At 31.2% G+C, this 22,174-nt stretch overlaps 1 protein-coding gene across 1 annotated transcript in view; it reads left to right on the forward strand.

Moving 5' to 3' along the window:
* Positions 1-1,327: 1,327 nt before the first annotated feature.
* Mp (collagen XV/XVIII-type protein multiplexin) overlaps positions 1,328-22,174 on the forward strand; it is a 116,724-nt gene continuing 95,877 nt past the window's right edge. Inside the window, exon 1 of the mRNA XM_013316776.1 lies at positions 1,328-1,712. Within this exon, the coding sequence (XP_013172230.1) occupies positions 1,699-1,712 (14 nt within the window). The 5' untranslated portion in view covers positions 1,328-1,698. The remainder of the gene's footprint in view (positions 1,713-22,174) is intronic.

The following is a 22,174-nucleotide window of genomic DNA, read 5'->3' on the forward strand; positions in this document are numbered from 1 at the left end:
TCAACGTAGACGAAGTCGCGGGCGACAACTAGTAATGATATAATGCTCGTTGTCTTAGATTGTGTCAGTTGCATCATTTGAAATGCGTATTTTAACATTTTGTTTTTATTATGTTTATTAATTTACGTCAACTATTGAATAAGAAATTCTGAATTCTTGGACAAGATATCAAAAATATATAATATATTTCTAATCAACTTTAAGTCAAAACATAAACATTGATTGAAAGGCGTTTAATAACTCCTGACCTTAAAACATTAAAAATGTACTCGCAACACAATCAACGACCAAATTAACATCTTACGTATCATCGGTGACCCCTAGAGCACTGGCTTACTGACCTGCGGGTCACTTTCCGCTTGTATAATTCTGCATTACGCGTTCCCTCAGCCCTGTTGCATTACATACTTTGCCTTTAAAGAGACAGGACCTATCTAGCCTTTAATGCTCCTCTATCAAATAAAATGGAATAATAAGTTTGCGTTCATAAACATGACAGCATGATATGCACATGTGCGATTATCAGCTTTATGCCTAGTCCATTTTTATATAGTCAAAGATTACATACATTCCGATTCAAGACACTCTATACAATAGAAGTTTCAAACGAGGCCGGATTATAAGAAGCGAGTTTCAAATAATCCTTCGAAGACAAAAAGAAGCTGTCGTTACGGCCGATGAAACTTTTTCAATAACCCGATAACAATGGCCCTTTGGCTTTTTTTTCTTTTTAAGTCATGCTACGCATTGAAATTCTTATAAGATAATGTTGAATGTAGATAAATCTACGTTGATTTATTTTTATAACAGATTACATCACTGATCGTAATTTCCTACACCTAATTAAACCATAGAATATTACCAATGATATATTTTTTGCAACTTCAATTTTATTATGTTTTTTAAAGTTTAATAGAGTTATAAAGAGGTTTTATTTAATTATTATATAACAATATATTTAAAATAAATTTAACTGTAGTAAGTAATTATGAAATGTGTGCATGTTATATGCTTAATTTATTTAACAACGTCAAGATAAATATAATGAAAATTTATATAATTTAGTAACACCAAAAATAAAAGCGTTAATATAAACAAAGACTATAACTATCACCATGGTGCACTTTTCATTTCAATTCAAACACGCACACGTCTTACGCACACCGAACTAAACGACAGTACGAAAATAATCTGTATATTTCGTCCCATATTCCGGCTCATCCCGTTTGCTCTCTCGGCGAGATCCGAACGAAACGCTATCCTCCATTGTCGGGAGAAAGTCGCTTTTCGCAGTGCATTTGCGTCGCTTTGGAAGGGCGGTCGCGTAAGCTACGGGCCACGTGCAACTCGACAACTTGCGCTTAGTTCTTCACGAACTGTGTGGGAGGCTAGTACGCTACATGAATTATACTCTCGAATGTCATGCGCTTTAGAGAGCGCACTGCGAAAAAGCGTTTTTCGCCCGCGAACGAATCATGCGTGTGTAAGTGTTGAGACCACGTGATTTTGACAGTAGCATCGTTTTAATGCAGGTTATTTGTGTATTAACAACAGAGCTATGTATAGTATGTAATAGACGACAGTGAAAGTGTTTTATTTTGCTGATAACGAACGAATACGATGCAATTTATGAAACAATGACCGTTTGAATTAGAAGATATCGCGACCAGGGTGATTTTTTTGGCGCATTCATAGACAATGGAGTTTTTACGGTAAGTAATATTCATTATCATGGAAATATAGTTTCAATATTGACATAATATAATTTGGAATGTTTACAAGCGCGAATATTTTTATTTTTATAATCTTATACAGTTTATTTTTTAGTTCATCGATTAAAAAATAAGATAAACATATTTTCATTATTAAACTTTAAAGTAGACAGGAAGTTAATAAATCTTATATGTTGTTTTAGTATACATTTTATATAAAAATATTAGAAACATACTGATTGATGTTCTTTATATATTATTTATTTGCAAAATAAATAAATTAATTAGTCCTTTGTACATACCGGCTGGATATAAATTATGTAGAGTATGTATCAGGTCATTTTAATTTCTGTTCTCATTGTTTATGGATGATGTATCCAGTGCGCATGTCCGTTACTATGTCAACAAAAATAACACACAAACCGATCTAGTTTATCTATATATATATATTATAAATGCGAGACAGAACCAGTTTAATTATTTAATAATCAAACAGGTAATTAATTTTAATTTTGGTGGATTATGCAAATTTTGTTTGTTAAAATGGAAAAATATAGTTCTATATTTGATATACGTAAAACGTTTTTAACAATGTACTTATTTTTTTTTACTCCTGATATTTAAATTGAATTAGCGTAAAAAAAACGCTAAGGAGTTTTTTTTTTAAAAACAAAAGATGTTTTCTAAAATCTTTTTTTTGTATGTTTTATTTTATGGCCAGTGTTGTATTATATTGTTAAAACAATATTGAGTGATAGTATGTTATGTTCGCATGGATTTTGATAATGTCACATCGGTTGATTATAAACAGACGCTATTATCTTTGCATGATATGTATAGGAGGCGACCGCACTCACTCGTTCCCAGCGCTCCTTGCTCAATAGTTCGAATAATCGATACCATCGGTTGTTGACTCGCTCGTAGATTTAAACAAACATACTCGATTTAACAATCAAAATCTTGATTTGAATCTAAACATCTCTTTCGTATTTATTACAGCGGTGTCATCTAAATTGTTAAGCGTTTTATGAACGTTCGAAATTCAATTACATTTTTTTATTTAAATATTTTTATTAATTTTCTATCAACTGCCAGTAACCTGCGTAGAATTCTTATCGCAAGCAATCTTATTAATATTATAAATGCTAATGTTTAGATAAATAGATGTTTGTTGGAGCATCAGTTCGAGCATCTCAATGATAGCATAGATTTTGGCATACATGTAGAACATAGTCTGGAAGAAGACGTAGGCTAATTAGTTTTTTTTTTAATTTCGCGTGGACGGAGTCTTGGGCGACAGTTAGTAAGTTATATTTCTTTTCCATTTCAAAGAGTTTGTGATGTTAAAAAATATTTTAATTGAATGCATAGCTTAAGATAGCTTCATTATTAATTTAAAACGTATACTAAACTAATTCGAAACACGTCACTTGCTGATCAAGAGAGATGATGTCAGGGTATTTTTGCTAAAGTCTATAATTAAACGCGCAATAACGGTCGGCTGTGAATAATTGCGCGGGCGCTGGATTATTCGATATTACTGTCATAATATCGTACTGTATGCGTGTTTGGAATGTACAGAGATGAGAAGGACGTAACACATTCAATGCTAATAAGATTTTTATGTACAAAATGATAAGGACAAGAAATCGGTGGAAGAAATATTATTTATTTGGAATTTTATTAATACAGACCTGTCCATTATAAGTCAGCGTTCTTCACTTTAATATATTTAATTTTATTTATGTATAAAAATATAAATCAATACTAAATAACTCGATTGATTTATTTTTAAGAGTCAAAATGTTACCTCAATTTTTGATTCTATCAAACGTCAACTTACAAGAAAATCAGTATTTAATTAAATTAAAATAAATAATGATAATAAAAGACTATCGTTATTAGAAGGATTTTAATGTGACCTTACCTTTACAATGCGCATGTCTGTGAAGCTTCACCAAACACTCAAAACACTCAGACTAATAGCGTGGCTTTATACAGCAGTACAAGGGTTGAGGGGAACCTTGACTCAAGAGTACCAAACATGACCGAAATACGGCTTTTATGGTAAGAATGTATTTTAAGGAACAGCTACGATAATGTGTTTGAATATTTTTGGTGCCTAAAAGCGTAATTTGTTTTTTTTATTAATCTTTGAATTATAATGATAAGCTTAAAGTATTTTATGCCAATAATAAGAAAATAGTTCATAATTTTATACATTATTGTTCAGAATCCTTTGGCGCGAATACGTGCTTTCGTTACAAAATCCAGTGTCAGAATGAATAGTGAGGGGACAAAAACGTCGACATTTTAGTAAGGATAGTGTTGCGTCAATACACTGGCATATTTTGGGAATTTTTTTCTAACTAAACTAAAATGTATATTGTAATGTGTGTTAAATAATTATCATAATCACTTATGATAATACTGAAGCGTCAATAGCCTAATGGTTAAGGGTACGGAATTCCGAACACGAGGTCGGGGGTTCGAATCCCGTCATTCGACTATTGTCGTAAACCACATCCTGGCACAAGCCTAGAGCTTAGTTGGAACCGTAAAACAAATTTTAGTAAATTTACAAAAAAATCTGCTAATATTTTTATTAAAAAAATAATTAAAAAATCAATATTAGGCCTTTCGTACCGACAACGATGCACGCGCTCCGTACACACAATGTTAGATCGTCGACGCAAGTCACCTACTCGGTAAATTTTGGCGACTATAGAACAAATGTCGGCGATGTTTGCCCAGTGTACATAGGTTTACAATTTATTCCGTACGTTCGAAGATTTGCCTTGTGTACTTCCCTTACAGTTATGACTTCTTGGATATAAATGAAATTTAATTTATCATACTTATTACAAGTTAAATATATTTTGATAACACAAGGTAATAAAAATTTTATGAAGTTTAATAAATCAATATATTAATATTATATCAATATATTAATATAAAGAAAACAGTCTATAACTTATGGTAATAAAATGAAACAAACACAAACATAGTTGAAGCGAGCGAACATTCCTGGATCACAATGATTCATTGAATGTGACATGGGCTTTAAATTATTATAAGAAGCAAGGATACAGTGTGAACGTGTGCTTGGGTGGTCCCTATCCTAACTGAAGACCCTGGATCGAATAATAAGCGTAACCTGTACTTGATTGACTTAGGTAATAAAAGAAAAAATATGATATGAAGTTGTCAACTTCTGACTAAATTTGACCTGGTTCGTCCGTCTGTTAAAAAAGGCGTGGTTCTCACTCGCGAGCGCGAAATAATTCCAGTCCCACTTACCCTGAAGAAGAGCCTCAGGTGGGTCAAAACTAGTAGATAGTTTAAAAACAATAGTATCATATTAATTAGATTCCTTAGGCGCAAACGGCGCGCTTTCATTACAAAGTCAAGTGTCAAATTAGTGAGGGGACATAAACGTCGACATTTTAGTAAGGCTAGTGTTGTGTCAGTACACCGACACAGTGTCGGATTTTCTTCCAAACAATAAAAACTTATATCAACCCATCAGAATATTAAAAAAAAGATACAACGTAATTCCTAAATAACTACTGGGAATAGGCTCTAAGAAAGAAAATATATGTACATACGTTACCGATAATAATAAAGGTTATAGCTATTTGTACATAAGTTAACATTAATAATTTCGTTGAGCATCAAACATTGGATCGTCTAGTAGTAAAGTAAGCCGCTAAGCCGCTTGGACAAGACATACAGGCTATAACGCAGTATTATTATCATAATCACCATTGTACGCTCCACCACAAGGCCGCTCCCTCAGTCATTATAAGAAAGAATGCAAGCCGCTCTCACTGCAACCTTGTGCCATAGACTTAACTTTTTTAACAAAAATAAAAATTATACGAACCTAGTAAATCACAAGACCTCAAACCTGTTAGCCATATTGTAAAGTAGTTTGTTGACTTCCATCTATGACTTCAATTAATTAAATTAAGTGAACAAAAAGTTAGTCAATTAAATATCCGTATATGTTAAAATCTTTTTTGTTAGAATACTGCCGAATACAGCATATTTAATATTGTTTTTTTTTCTTATAAAATAAGAGGGTTAACGAGCAACGGGAATACCGAAGTGTTAATGACGCCACTGGACATCTGCAATACCAGAGGAACCGCAAACGCGTAGCCGGCCTTTGAGATGATACTCTCACTTCTTGACGGACCCTTATTCGTAGTGGTTATCTGATTTTATGTCCCTAAGTTTCCAGTTAATCCCAACATAGTATCGTTTGATATAACTATTGTAAGGCAAGACAGACACTTAAAACAGTCAACTAATGTTTTTCACCGTTTGCCTCAGACTACTAAAGATATTCTTTTTCAAGGAATTAAGGAGTTTTGCTTATTATCAAGGGAAAGATCTGTTCGCTTTGTGAAAATAAAACTTTTAATAGTCGATTCCCTAAGTCAGTTAAATTTGTTAAGCAATTTTACTGTCCGTAATAAAATGTGAAACGTCCATTACTAATTTATATAATTAGTTTTTTCCTCTTTCATTGTGAAACTTTTTTCTGTCGAAAAGACCCTCGTTACAAGATTAATTAGGTACGTTTGTTTAAATATAGATTTTGTTACATCTTTTATTATTTTTTTAACAGCAATTAATCTGTTAAAGGTGTGTTTGATTTACCTATCTTTAAATATAAAAACGTCGGTGAGTCAGTATAAGCAATTGACTTGCTATCTTCAGGTCTTGGGTTCGCATCCCGCCGTGTGTTTTTCAATTTCCGATTATATGTACCGACGTTCTTAAGGTGAAAGAAAACATCGTGATGCCACCTGCACATATCTAAGAAAAATGTGTCAAGTCAACCAACCCGCATAGGGCCAGCGTGGTTGACTATGTCATCCCTAACTTAGAGTAGGCCCCGAACCATTCAATAAAGACGTATAGTGTGCTGATGATGATGATGATGAAATATAAAAGATCTACTAATAATTAGTAATGACTACAAACGGTTACATAGTTAATAATAATACACAGTAATATATTTATAGTAAAGGTGTTTCTTTGTCTATCGCTTTAATGAAAACGCACCTTAAATTATGCGTACGGGCGTAATCACCAGTTAGGCATGTCACTGTTCTATGACGTAACCATTACAGTCACCTTATCTTTTGTTAATCTTCATATTAACGGTCGAATGGTTTGGAATGATTTGCATAAACCTACTTAACTATTACCCGACGCGGCATCTAACCCACTAAGTTGTACTTTATGCTAAATGTAATCAATAGAAATACAAATTTGATAGTACTTATTCATTTAGTTTGTAACATAATTCGCTCAAGCAAAAATTTTCTTAACACGTTAATGTGTTCCTTTTGGAATTTGACGAAATACTTTCTTTAGACTTTAAAAGCATGTGTTTTTTCTGGCATTTAATTTGAATGTTTAAATCGATAATTACTTCAAAGATTTAAGATTTTCCTGACCATCATGAGACTAGATATTTTTTACTCTGGTTATCGATTTTAATACCGCCTTTTTTATAAATTCCTAAAAAAATCGCAGCAACACAAGGTTTTACTGTGTTCGTATTATACAAACTATAGGTATAAGAAATTGATGTCATCGATTGAAGAGAACTTACCAAGGAACTTTCCTTAATACTTAAAGAATTTTAATATACGATGTCTCCACATGAGTCACTGGACATGACGAGAATTTTATTTTATTTACTAGCTGTTTCACGCGACTACGAATGCGTGGAATTAAAAAAAAATACTTAATTAGTATCTGATGTGTTCTTCCAGACGATGTTCTACATCTAAGCCAAATTTCAATGAGATTCATTTCGCTGGTCTGGACATACTTTCTAACAAACATCCATCCATTAAGACATCTAAACATTCGCATTTATAACATTAGTAAGAAATAAGATTAAAAAGTAGTGAAGAAAATGTCGTTTTAAGCCGATTTAAGAAATAATGCGGAAGTAAACGATATTTATAGTAGTAACGTGAAATATGACACAAAATATTTTATCGACGGCCATGAATCAATTTTATGGAATGTATAAGTTGTAACTCTTTTTAACTATATTTTGTTTGGTGTCTATAGGCGACAGTGTAATATTGATAATGCTATTTATGAACGCATTATTGTGAAGTTATTAATGTTAGTTTTATAAAAATACAAAAAATGTGAATATGAACAGATAGGTTTTAATTTGTGTATATGGATGTACGTATCGATGTTTATTAATACGTTCAACTATCGGATTAGGATGGAATTTGGGACAAATCAGCTACTTAGTTTATAGTTAATTTCAAATAAAATAAAAAAGCGGATAAATTCCCTAGACGATAGCTCCTAGACTTAGCTCTTGTATAAATGAGAGAACAATTAACATCTGTTAACCTGCTCCTTTACCCTAAGTAAAAAAAGGTAATATTCATTTCAGTTTTAAAGCCTTGGTAGGGAGCTGATTAAACTTGTTTGAATTCCATGAATCCAGGAGTTGCATGAAGTTATAACAAGCAAAGTTAACGATATAGAACTGCCGTCTGACAAATGATGCTAGAGGCACGCAGTATTTTAATCAAATATTACCCCTTTTCTTGACGAGAAATAACGATGTTCCACTTTGAATAATTTTTGTTGTAACATATAAATTTGCTTATAATGTGAAACAAGTCACTTACAGTGGGTTTATGAGACCAATATCCCGGTTCAAAAATATTGTTATCTATGTTTTGTTAAAGATAATGAGAGGGATGACACAACATTTATATAGAGATTGTGGTCTCAGAAACCAACCATTAAAAAACACATTTTTTTAACAAGTCAATAGAACAACATTAAATTTTTTATAGGGAAATAAATACATTTTCTTTCAATTTAACAGTTTCTGTAATTTTTTTTGGGTCCTAGTTTAGAAATTTAAATTTAGATTTCTATCTTTTTGAAACTTGTGTCAATAATTTAACAATTATAAGTACTTAAGTTTCAATTGCATTTACCTCTAAATTAGATTCAAAACTTAAGCTGTATCTAAAATATCATTTTTACTTTATAATTTAATTTTTACGAAACTTTTAATACTCACGGTCACTAGATAAAGGAATTTATTTTTCTTGACTACTCCACTGCATTCTCTGTGCCAATTTATATTCCTACAATGCGCCAAGTGGTCAGTGTACAATAAACGCTGTGTAAGTGAGACAGCGCGGCGTACATTAACGCTTTTTGTAGACGATGCGCCGGTATAACCTCGCCGCGCCACTTTTTGTACAAACCAAGCTTCACGAACCCTGTTTACTTATGTAATAAAATATATATGTATCACCAATATATATTCACATTATCATTGTATACATTCCCATCGAGTTATTGCATTCAATACAACGATTTAATACAGTCCCCGTTCGAAGAAAAACTAAATTATAAAAATTCTTTTGATATCGTTACTGGAAACTTCCACTAATATACATAGCACGTTTTACTCGATAACTATTTATCACGTAAATTCGGTTGTCTCTATTACGGATTATACTCTGGGGATTGTGAGTAAGCATTACGTCGTTTAATCTCCGCGTCCACCCTTATTGGAATTGGTCTTAACATTTGATTTGCAGAAAATTCGCGTCCGAATGTGTTATATGTAGTATTTATTTTGCATATAAAAAAAAAACAAATTTTTAGAATCCACGGCACCGTCTTATTGTGTAGGTTAATTTTTTTTAAATCGATTTCTTTTTAACTTTACCATAAAATACTGTTTTTTAGTTATTACTTAATCCGCCGCTTAGTACATATTTCTCATACTAAGTATACACTAATTGTTTCCCTTAGTGAAAACTAAGTGCGATAGTAAGTTACTTATAATAATATGAGTGAATGACCACAAATAACTTAGTTGATGGAGGTTATAAATAAATACAGAGTGATTATGTCTCATTAAGGTCAAAGGAAGAGCGAATCTTGTGCCAAATGATTGCAGCCGCGATAATCACAAAGTGACAAGTGAACGAACTGATGGGCAACTGCGCTTGGGTAAGCGATATTACATTTTGAATCAACTCTGGCTATATATATAATTACGTAATATTGCACTTCCCTGATTACGAAACAACGAACTGTAGTTTTTTACTGGCGTAAACCAAATGTGTTTTGCCAGAATGTTTTTGATCAGTGGGCCAAAATCTTAACAATGACAATGACCTACATATAAAAACAGATAAGTTTAATTGTAAATATATTAGTTTATTTAAAAGGCGACATTGGGGAGAAAAGCGTAACTACGTGGCGATAGCGCCAAGAGTCCGCTGTCATATGTCATCTGACAAAGTTTTATACGTCATTCGCTCTATTTATTTTAAGGTGCCGGAATTGAAAAAGATCTCTGAAGCCGGAATGCATCCACAACTGGCAAAGAAGGCATTTATTGTTATAAATAATTTTTGAATTGTCTTTAAAAAACCATGTCTTTAAATGTAGTGGGCAAAAGACAACTTTTCTCGCCATTACTTCTATTTGACAAAGATCTTTACTGTAATAGTCAATATAAATGAATAGAACGGATACTGTAGCTCAGTAACACAATATCTTGTTACTGCTGTCATTGACGCATTTAGAACAAAAATCTGATTCAAATCTGCGCATAGACGAATCAGTGACAGCCAGTTGTGTGATGTGCAGACTTTGACTATAGAGAAACGGACTAGGCAAAGAGCCGTCATTGTACCAAAAAAAATCTGCTACTTTTAGCGATTGGGTGTATGTAACAAGGAGGTCGGAGGTCATCTTCATGCTGAAAATTGATCAAAATTGAAACATCTTCATAAATTCATACGGACTTAAAATATTACAAACAACACAAGAACCTTGTGTTCAAGTTTTGAAGTTATTGTTCATTTTTGTTTGACAGAGGGGCCTGCGCGATTTTCAAGTCCTGTCTCTTAAAAGTCAAAGTGCGCAGATTACAGTTTGGCATTGAAAGCGTTTGGACAGAGTTTTATAGCCCGGCAACGTACTGAAAAGACCACAAAATAGGCACGTGACGTACATGTTTTAATTACAATACAGGTCAACGGTTTCAATGTTTATTTCAGACAGTTTTTTTCCGTTGAAAGAGATTAAAAAAAATGTAAAAAATAATTATAGCTTAATAAATAACAACAACACTTCTACTTGTGCATATAATATCCCAAAATATCGCAGTTGCTTCTTAGGACCAAAAGATTTTTTTAATTGAGTGATGTCAAATGTTTGAAAAAATCTTAATGTAATAAGCAATAATAAAGAATACAAAAGTACACTTGTTTCGTTACATTTCGTTAACGATTTCGATTTGTACGCTCAGCTGAGTTGGCCATCATTCCTTTTATTAACAGTAGATTCGTATCGCATCCAAACGAATTGTATTTCGAAGGAACACTATTCAACGATTCAATCTTTAATCGATTTTATAATAAATCCAACTCAGTATAGAGCTTGTTTTACGTACTCTTTTTATATTTCATACTATCATTTTTATTATTAAATAGATGTGTTCGTTAGGCATTGGTATAAGAAAACTTGAGATTGAACTAAAGTTTGTTGACCTTTACGACTTTTACTATAAAATTGCATTAATTGTATTATAACATTCTAAATAACATTGATTAAGGAATTATATAACTAATGTATGCCTGTCGACCACAACAGCTCTAAACTATAAATTAATTTAGATACCCGAGAAATAAAATAAAATATCAAGAACGGACACGCTTAACGATCTAAACATAATCCTGAGCTTCATTCCATACATGTCTCGTCTTATAGTTGATCCGATTTAAGACGTTTGACTTGTCTATGTGCATAACAAAATAGACAACGCTAAACCATACGTGACGAAGAAGCGACTGTATACTAAAAGGTCCTTTTCCACTAGGCGCTCCGCAGCAGTAGCAGAATTGTATTTTAAATTTCCTATAAAGTTAAAGGTATTGAATAAAAATTACTTTATAGCAAGTCTAATTAGTACTTATGCTAACGTAATTTCAACATACCAATAAAACATTAATTCTTTAATAGTGTAGGAGAAAGTGGGTTTTAAATGTGTACTTCTTAATTTTGACGTTCAGTAGAACGTGCGATTTTATACAGATAGTGATAGCGCATGCCGCTAAGTGGAAAATGGGCTTAGTATTCGATGATTGACAATAGAAGACATGTCTACTGCCAGACATTTGTTGCGCTTCCATTACAATCAGCTGAATCATACTAGCATATTACACAATGGAATTATTTGTAAACAACGCCTAAAATTGCTGTTGTATTATTAGTGTTTTGTCTACGATGTTACACCATCTTCTAAATATTGCAGATGCTTGCAGTTTTTGTAACAATTATTGTGTTTAGAAAGGAATTGCATTTGTATTGAATTGTAATGTAAGTTAAGCAATTGCTGAATTGTTCTAGATTCCACAAATACGATTAGAAGACTTAAAATTAAATGTATTAACGCATGAACGACTTATTTTTAAGCCTTAGCATAATATTTAAGAAGTAAACTAATTAATATAAGGCAAACTCACCTATATTTTCCGACGGTACTGAATATTTACGGAGTCATCGGAGGTCCATCATCAGGGATAGTGTTAATATAAATTTTCTTGCGTCACCACCCTTAAAAAAAAGAGTGAGTGTTATAATAATTTTAATAATATGTCACGAAAGTTTAAACAATCGAATTAAATATCTCTGTTCTGTTTAAAACAAAATCTAAGAAGAATCTGATCTGTGTATGCTAAAGATAATATATTTTAACCTTACTTAAGCATAACTTTAAGAATGTGTTAGAAGAATCTTTAAGAACGTATTTACTTAGTTTATTTTTAATTTACCTACGAGCGTATAATGGGTAGTGGTTACCTCATTTACATCAATAGCGGACGTACCATTCTTTGTCTTTTAAGTTGCAATTAATTATTCTACTTTATGTAAATACTTAAGACGTCGCTCGTCCTGTGCGGCTTTTTGTAACTGCGGTGCGCTCGCAAGTCGCCAAGCCAGATAAATACTTCAAAGTTTCATGTAAATAAATAAAACATTTGCAAATAGTATTTGCATTTGTAAATCTACTATTATACTGAACGATGAAGTTTAAGTAATGAATAATGAGTTTTTAGTTGGAACTTCGATAACTTTGCATTTATCATTGCTAATATTATTGTTCAGAAATGTATCATATATTGTTATCATTATATAACGCTAATATATTCATTTAATGCTACATTTATCATTAAATTGTAAAGGACTACAACATTAGTATTTACGTAATTTACGAGGACATTTTCGTCATAATTAGTGTAGAGATTAGAAGGACCACATCGCCACATACAGGATACCAATTACTGTATTAAAATTTTTAACACGCACACGTACGCTTATCGTTAGATTAGTGAAGGTGTAATATGTAAAAGCGTTTATAAACAATCATACTAATATTACAAATGCTAATGTTTAGATGGATGGATGTCAGGGACGGCTACATGGATCTCGCTTAAATCTGGCACAGATGTAGTCTGGAGGCACACATAGACTATTAAGTTTTTTTTGAGTCCGTGCTGACGGAGTCACAGGCGGCATCTAGTTTGTTATAAAAGTAAGTAACAATAATAGAGGAAAACACTCCGTGAGTCAGGTTCATACTGTATCGATCCGAGTGTGACATAATACGAAGGTCGGTGACTCCTCGATAACCAGACACTAGCATCGGCAAATTTATGATCGCTCCTAATTATTTAACTGTGATATCGCTGTGAGTTATTGCAGGAAATGGTGCTGCGTTTGATTGTTGGAACTGCTCTATGGATTTACCGAGTGGAATAATTTCCCCCTGATTTCGAACTTTACCAAGTAAATTAAAAATATAGATATAGATAAAGTAATAAAATAGTGGTACAACAAGTACCTATAAGTATGTATTTAAATGGAGAAATCTCGACCAATAAATTGTACGTTTGAGCTAAGGTGTCGTGAAAAAAATCATACCATTTTTTACCACATATCCAGCTGGGTTTCGATATCAGATTAAACTTTTTCAAGTTTGTTTTATCATCACGATTTTTATAACTTAGTCTATTAACTTTACCTTATTTTTCGGACATATTTAATAATATTTTTCATGGTTCTGTTTACAACAAACCTTGATGAATTATAGCTAAACCTTTCAATGGTTTTCTATTCCTGTCGTTGAAAATTGTCTAAATCTTTAATTATATTTTATTATGTTTAGTTACCGTGAGTTGCTGATACCAAAATCTCTGTAAAAAAGCACATCGTCATTCGCTGACAAACACATTATCATCTTTAACAAAACAAACATAACAATGTGTTTTAAACAGAAATATCGGTCTCAGGAAATCACAGTTAGACAAAAGGATACAGCGAAAACAATTAAGTTTAGTTCGCAGCGAAAAGAGTTTGTTTTATACTAAGTAGTGATTACGAAAATACTTTGACTGGGCTAAAGAAATACGGATGTTTACGTCTGCCGTCACAAACTGAAGTAGACCACCCATTGTGTTTGTAGGAACCGCAGCTTGTCTCGTGGAAGTAACGCGTAAGTTCTTGCTGTTGAATGAAGTCTGTCATTAGATTTTCATCGAGCTATTTTTGTACACCTCAAGTAAGTACTTCGTTTATTTTGGTTCGATAGGGAATTAGACAGAAAGGATAATGTAATTCAATGGTCGTTTATAATGTTCCAGTATTTTTATAATATAATACAAAAATAATTTTATAATATTACATTTGAAAAGTGAAAAATATAACATCGTATTGTAAAGACTCCTATTCGTAATGCTAATCAAATTTTTAAACCCATTTAACATACATTTGACTCTGTTTTCATGTATTTTTAAAGCTCCATAAATGACTTAACAGTGGTTGTGTTATTTGGGCAATAAGTTATATTAAAGGTAACTTATTTGCAGTTTGCACTAGTACTTTTTATGCCGATATTCATTCCTTATTTAACATTACAAAGAAGAAAGTCCTCAAAACAGGGCCAATGAGAGAAAAGTAGGAAAAATATTTGATGTTATCACTTTTTTTAAAGTGCTCTCAGATTATTGAAGGAAATTATAACATAAAAATAATGGTAATATTGTTATAAACAAAAGCATTTTTCACCTTTAACGCAGAAGGCCTTTTGAGCCACTATCGCTGCGGTACCTCTTTGAGAACATAACGAGAGCATGAAACCATTTAATATGTCACTCAGCTAACCTCAATAAATAAATTGAAGCCAGTCATGAATCTTCCAGCGCTGGGGAAAGAAACCTGTTGGAAGTTGGCCAAGTTGCGGTGTTCGTTTAAGGCACAATTGTGCATGAAAGAATTTCAATTACTGCAGTTGCAATTTTTGTAGAATACACAAGAAAAAATAATAAAAACAGTATTTTACAAACACCTATGCTAACTATACGGACTAAAATTAACCCTTTAAGGATTGATTTATGATTTTACTTGTGTTTATATTTAATATAATATGAGAAAAGTTATTAAATTCCCCAATAAAAGACAATAAAATGATTTTGAGTGATAAGTTACGTGTAAAATATTGTAAATAACACCGCGAAATGCGGCCTTCTTATTTTTTACACGAGCAATACGACAATTAACAGAAGATCGATAATTTTCTGTGGAAATTTTGACACTTTACAATGTGCACTTTGTCAACCTGTTCACAGTTTATCATTTACATTTGGAAAATTTTACGAATTTAAACAACATCAATCTAGCTTTTACACGATCGATTAAAGATTTACATATAACTTTAACATTCCATCAGAACTTTGCCTATTTCCTTTCTGTCAAAGCCTTACTTCCATTGTTCGTTGCTTAGTCTGTAAAGCTCGCGCAAAGCCTTCGCCTGGGATCTACACAAACGGCCAGAAACATTAAAGCTTCTTTGACTTAATTTTGCAAAAATAAATATAAAGTAGGTCTTCTTTAAATAACGTATTAGATAAAAAAGAAATTTATTTACTATATCTTAATACGAGAGAAATTCATTAACATTATATCATCGTTGTGATGTTCCAAAAGTCATGAAATCGTAATAAAAGTTATGAGAGATAATTTCACATAACTACAATTTAATATTTAAATAATTTAAATTCGTTTTATATTTTCTTATATATGAATACTTAGTTTAATAGCTAAGTATTTAGTCCTTGAGTTATATACCACAATATTAATTAGTATATAAAAAAAAATATATTAAATTTTACCTCGAAAATTCACAAATAAAGTCTTAAAGTAATTTCTGTATCGGGTAATGGAAATCTCTTTACCACTCTTTCCTTTACCTTAATTTGCATGAAAAGTGTTAGCGCTCAACAGTTTTCTTCAACGAGAATTTAATATTCCACTTCATTCAAACGAGCCTTGTGTAGACGGTAGGTAACGTTCTTTTGAAATACATTTTCTATTATATGGATTATAGGGTACAAGGAACTTTGGATGCAAGAGAAAATTTTAATGTTTATCTAGTTTGCTTATAAAATAGTTAAAACGCCTAACCCGTTTAACTACACTGATACTCCTGGTGCAGATTTAGTGTTAAAAATTACTCCTTTAAGTTAGCCCTTAGTAGGTAACAAAATAAGGATCGGTTAACTTTGTAATACTTCAGATTTGATTGTCTAGTAATATTCATTTTAATGCTATTGTTACTCATATGTGTCCATGACTACTTTGGTACTTAATTTCATTGTCATTTGTATTTCAAAATTATCAATTGTATGTCCGCTGGATAACCTCAGTGTATTATTTCATTCTTCATTCTACTTGTATAACCTATTTGCACAGAGTATATACTCCAGACAGGTTGAAAAGATTTAATCTCTGTTACATCTATGCTATTACCCTTGAAAGTGGATAAAAAGATTGCGTGCCTCGACTCTTAATATCCCAAGTGACTAAGCCGTTGTTACTTCTTGTATTATATCGGCCAGTTACATTTTGCCTTCGTTGAAATCTGAATCCTTTATGTAATACCTTGTAAATTAAAAAAAAATTAAGCACCTAGAGCCTGAGAGCTTTTATTTTTTGGATTATCTACAGGTTACTTTATCTGAGAATAACATTGCAGGATAAACCGTAGGTTTATGAGACCAAAATCATTGTATAACACATTGTCATTCCAGTGTTTCATTTTTGACAAAACAACATGTTTTAATTGGAGTTTTTGGTCTCAGAGACCCAGCGTAAGGAGATCACAGAAAAAAATTCATAACTTTCGTTATTTTACAATTGAGAAATTAATTTACTCTAGTGTTTTTATATTTCAATTTGTACTACAAAGGCAATTAATAAAACGAAGTTTAAACCAGATCCAAAAATAATCCTTTAGTTCCGTACACATCTGTAATACTTATAACTGATTTAATGCAAATGGAGTTTTAAAAGCATTTTTCGTTAAAAAATAAGACTACTGCACTGGTCGTAATGCCGGGTATAGCGGTCGAAAAAAACACCAGCTCAATCATGGTTAACCAGAATGTTTTTTTAATTATTTTATTTTAAAAATGTAAATGGTTATAACTCGTTCAGTAAATTGTAGAGTTTGTGAATATTGCAAGTAAACATTTTACCTAATAATATTTTGTAATAAAATTCATTGAAATTTTAAATACATAACCACATTTATGCAGTATTTATGTAATTGCGTCCAAAAAGTATTTTTTTTTTCTTTTATTTTTTTAGGGACTTTCGTTCTTTTGAACATGTCAGTACCATAACATTCCAAAAAGTATTTATAGGAAAGAGGTTTCATTATAAGCTTTTAGACGATCGTAAATCTAATCGGGTTTTTAGTTCAATCAGTGTTACTTTAAATGGTAGATTGACAGTCATTACCCTGCCACATTTGGAGTGGCAGGTGGTAGCGAATGGCTGACCGTTTGCGGCAAGTTGGGCACTTCATGAGACGGCTATTTATTTTAAATTGCCTCTATACTGTGATTATTCTTACTTAGAATTGGTCCAAGATTGAATAATACAAATAAATAAGGACAGATTTCAAAGCAAACTAATAATAAAGTAGGTTCAAGTAATTGTGAATGACAAGCGTATAATCGTGTAATTGGACTTGAGAAATACTTGGGATTAGTTGAATTTAAATGTATATTTGTTTGTTATTTGTCTAGGAAGATAATAATCTATAATGCCACGGGAAAAATTTAATCGAGAGTACCAAAAAGTTCCCAAATCAAGCGATAACTTTGTTATATTTTTACTAAATAGTTCCAGTTAAAAATTGTGTCAACATGTTGTCTTCTACTAACAATGGCATTTAAAAACTAAACGCATGAGAGTATCGTATTACTTGTTCCGTTTCTAGAAAACGGGTAAGAAGGAAACTAACTAGCTAGGAAGGCACGTAAGCTCCACCTAATTGTTGTAGAGATAAATAATTCAAACATCAGCCATCGGTCGATAAACCTATACAACTGAAGAAATATTTTAAGCATATTCTGGAATCTTACTTTAAATATAGAACTTATTCCATGGCTTTCATTGGTCGTAAAAAGATCACCATTGAAAAATAAATCTCGAGAATCCATTTTTGATTTAACAACCGATTAAATAAAGGCCAAATATAAAACGTCCATTTATTGACTTTACTGCGAGGAACTCTTGAATTATAGCGCATTTACCGAAAACCATTATGTTCTTCCTTGAAGTGTTTGAATAGTAGATGTGCTTTAAGTACATAATAAATATTGGAAGGATACCGACTGGACTAATATTAGAAAAGGTAAGATACTATTAAACACGTGACATTTTTACGCAGACAAAATTTGCGTAAGGTTTTCACTTTTTTTTTACTGCTATTAAATACTTAACCTATTTATACAAAATATATTACAGCGAGCAGGTGCTAGTGTATTTAGTTTTTAAAAAATAATTGCTGTGTGAAAAATGACAAACAAAAATTGCTTCATATACCTTTGGATTACTCATCAGTTTATGCTAAAAAAAATTCAAATATTTTAATACGTCATATACTATGACTAACGATACATACGTGTACGAAACATTTAGGTACTACCAATTATAGATGGATTTATTTAAGAGCTTACAACGAATCATAAGGAAATTACCATTACATGAAATCCTAAAAAAAAACCAAAACGTGAAATATTGAGCTTGAATTGCCTGTTATACGATTCCTGTGTAATTTCTCGTATTTTAAGAACTGAAGTATTACGATTTAAAGGAAATGTCATAATATTTCCAGGAGCATTTCCTCGAGTGCATACAAAAACGGTATGGCGTTTCTCCTATTAATCGTATAATTGCTTAGATTTTAGTTGGTTAGAAATATTCTTTTAAAAAATATTTTTTATTATTAAATAAATTATTTACATTAATTTTTATAAGATTATTGTAAGAAGTATAATAATATGTTTTATTTAAATTTAGATACTGGCATACTACGACATTACGATGAAAAAGTAAAAAAAAATTACAGAAGCATAAATTAATTCTTTTTTTTTACTGTTATTTAATCTGGTCGTAATATTAATTATTAAACGTCATTTATTATGTGTTATATTAAATATTAATACTGAAATATATATTTCTAGATTCAGTCGTTTTCGAATTACAGATTACGCGTAATATAAACATTAGCGGCCACTAATCGTCCGGGGACTGCGTACAGCGTCATGTTTGAATTTCAATCGAGGCCTATATTTGCGATTCACCTAAATTTCTGATTTACGATTATGCCTGGCTAGCTTAGATGTACGATCATATATTAAACCAATAATCCATGCCTCAGTGCTTTAATAAATATTTGTATTTTTAACACTGGGTTTTCACAGTCGACAAATTTATAATTATAAATATTTTCATCTCTTTCATTCCTCTTTGACCAAACAAAGACCAATATATGTATAAAAATAAGTGTCATTTAATTGTAAAACAACGGTTTTCGAAATTCTACAGACACTTTAACCACGTTTATTATTATAATTTTATATATCGATATGTCTATTTATTTACTATATCTTACGCACGCAGACGGAGTCGCGGGTGACAGCTAGTATATTATATTAATAGACTCAAATATTATCAACACATAATGTTGTTTTTGCATGTTATTTAAACGAAATTGCTATTCGATTTTCGTCTATTACAAACTTAATTTGACTACAAACATGTAAAAACCCTATGTTTATAATCATCGTTTATTATCATTATTCTATCAAGATATTAATATTTTAAGGAAGGATATGTTTTTATATACAAAGATAAAATTATTAATTTAACAACATATTACACTATGTGATAACAATTTATTATTAAAGAACATATTAAAACAAAAAATGGTTATTATTTAAAAACTATAATAGATAGATATATACTATTGCAGATTTTTATTTAGCAAATTTAAAGAGCTACAATTCTTTCATATATCATAATTACGTAGGTCCAATAGTTTAGCCTACGTAAGCGAAGAAAACAAAAGTCCTAAATTTTCATAACGCATTTTCCACTTAAACTTAAAATCTTCTAAACTTCTAGTCGGTTTAAAGATTAATAAAAAAAAATGGGACCCACCTGCAAGCAGAACCTTTCGATTAAAAAAAAAAAACAAAATCGGAGAATTAAAGGAGGAGTTACGCGGTAACACACATAAAAAAATACAGACGAATTGATAACTTTATTTTTGAAATCAGCTAAAAATAGGTAACAAACCACCTAAGGTTTTTTGTTCCTTCTTGTTTTTAAGTACCTAATAATGGATTAAAAATATAAGGAAAGTATTATTATTGCAGAAAAAATCGTAAACTCACAAATATTACTTCACATCATAATATTTTTTAGGTATCACGTCATTTGTAAACTTAACCTATTTCTCTAACACCGCATTTATATTTATCAGCGGAAACGAATGAAATTAAAGTTTCTATTACGCACGGATCTAATTTTAAATATTATCTGTTAGTGATTTAATCATAGTGGCTGAGTGGTTTATACTGTCCTTGTAATAAAAAAAATAGAAAAAAATATGACTCATATTTATATTAAACTAATTTAGATACGCTCCAGTATCGTACTGGTCTTTAAATAAGATAGACGTATAGTCACTTGAACAACTTTTTTTGTATTTTTAAAAATCGAAGTTTCTTTATGACCTTATCACAATAATTACATGGTAATTTAACATATATTTTAAATTATAATTATTAGAAATATTTGCTTATACTTTTTATAAACGAATACGTGACTGTCTTTTTAAAACCATTATAAGTTATTTTAGATAATACAGTGAGTCAGTTTCCGTAAAAAAATATCTTCACGCCCATCCATTTATGTCACTAAAATAAGAAATGTATTTTAACAAACTTGATAACTAATGATGCGGTGACAAGATTGTATAAACAATAAATATATTACGTTGAAAACTATTTCAATATATTTTAAATTGGTATTTAAATTATCTGAATATAAACATACTTAATATTTTTAAAAATAATAATAATTCTTCATCAATTTTCTTTTTTTGAACTGAAATATTTTTATTCTCTATGCCTACTGACAGTATTACGTTTTTAATTAAACTAGCTGTCACCCGCGACTCCGTCCGCGCGGAAATAAAAACATAATAATGAATAGACTACGCGATCTCCCAGTCTATGGTCTGCATCTACGCCAAACTTCAACGAGATCCATGCAGACGTACAGGAGATTCCTTCTAACATCCATCTAAATATTCGCATTTCTCTTATTTCTTACATAAAACAAAAAAACATCGACCAAACTTTCATAAACTATTCAGATTCAAATAATCAGACGTTAGCGTTTGATTTTAATACTAAAGTAGAATTATAAGCCATATCGTGACTTCAATTAAAATATCGTAGGATCATGAATAGTCAGCAGAAAACTATGAATGCATTAAATATCTTGCTACACTCCATCGGATCAACTTTCTAAGTAAACATTTGTTTTTATTCACCGGATATTGAATTAAGTGAAAGTTATAAACGATAAATGCAGTGTGGGATAGCATATTGAATTCATAAACAAATTAATGGAAACTCTTTCTTAATAACTTTAATTATTTATAACAGTTAATAGACGATAGAAATGTATCCATCTCAATATAAAAGATTTTAAGTTAAATAGAAAAAAAATTGTCTGTTTGTTTGTTGTGACGGATACTTTGGAAAAAGGTTTTGACATACAGGCGAACGCACAAATAAGTGATCCCATAAGGTTCCGTTTTTTTTCTTTCCTATTACGGAACCCTAAAAATCAATGAATGTAATACCATATTAAACATCTTACTTCTTACTAATATTATAAATGCGAATGTTTAGAGGATGGGTGTTTGTTTGAAGGTATCTCCGGCACTGCTCAACGGATCTTAATGAAATTTGTAACAGATGTAGAACATAATCTAGAAG

Source organism: Papilio xuthus, unplaced genomic scaffold (assembly GCF_000836235.2).
Source record: "Papilio xuthus unplaced genomic scaffold, Pxut_1.1 DF826945.1, whole genome shotgun sequence".
Lineage (NCBI taxonomy): Eukaryota > Metazoa > Arthropoda > Insecta > Lepidoptera > Papilionidae > Papilio > Papilio xuthus.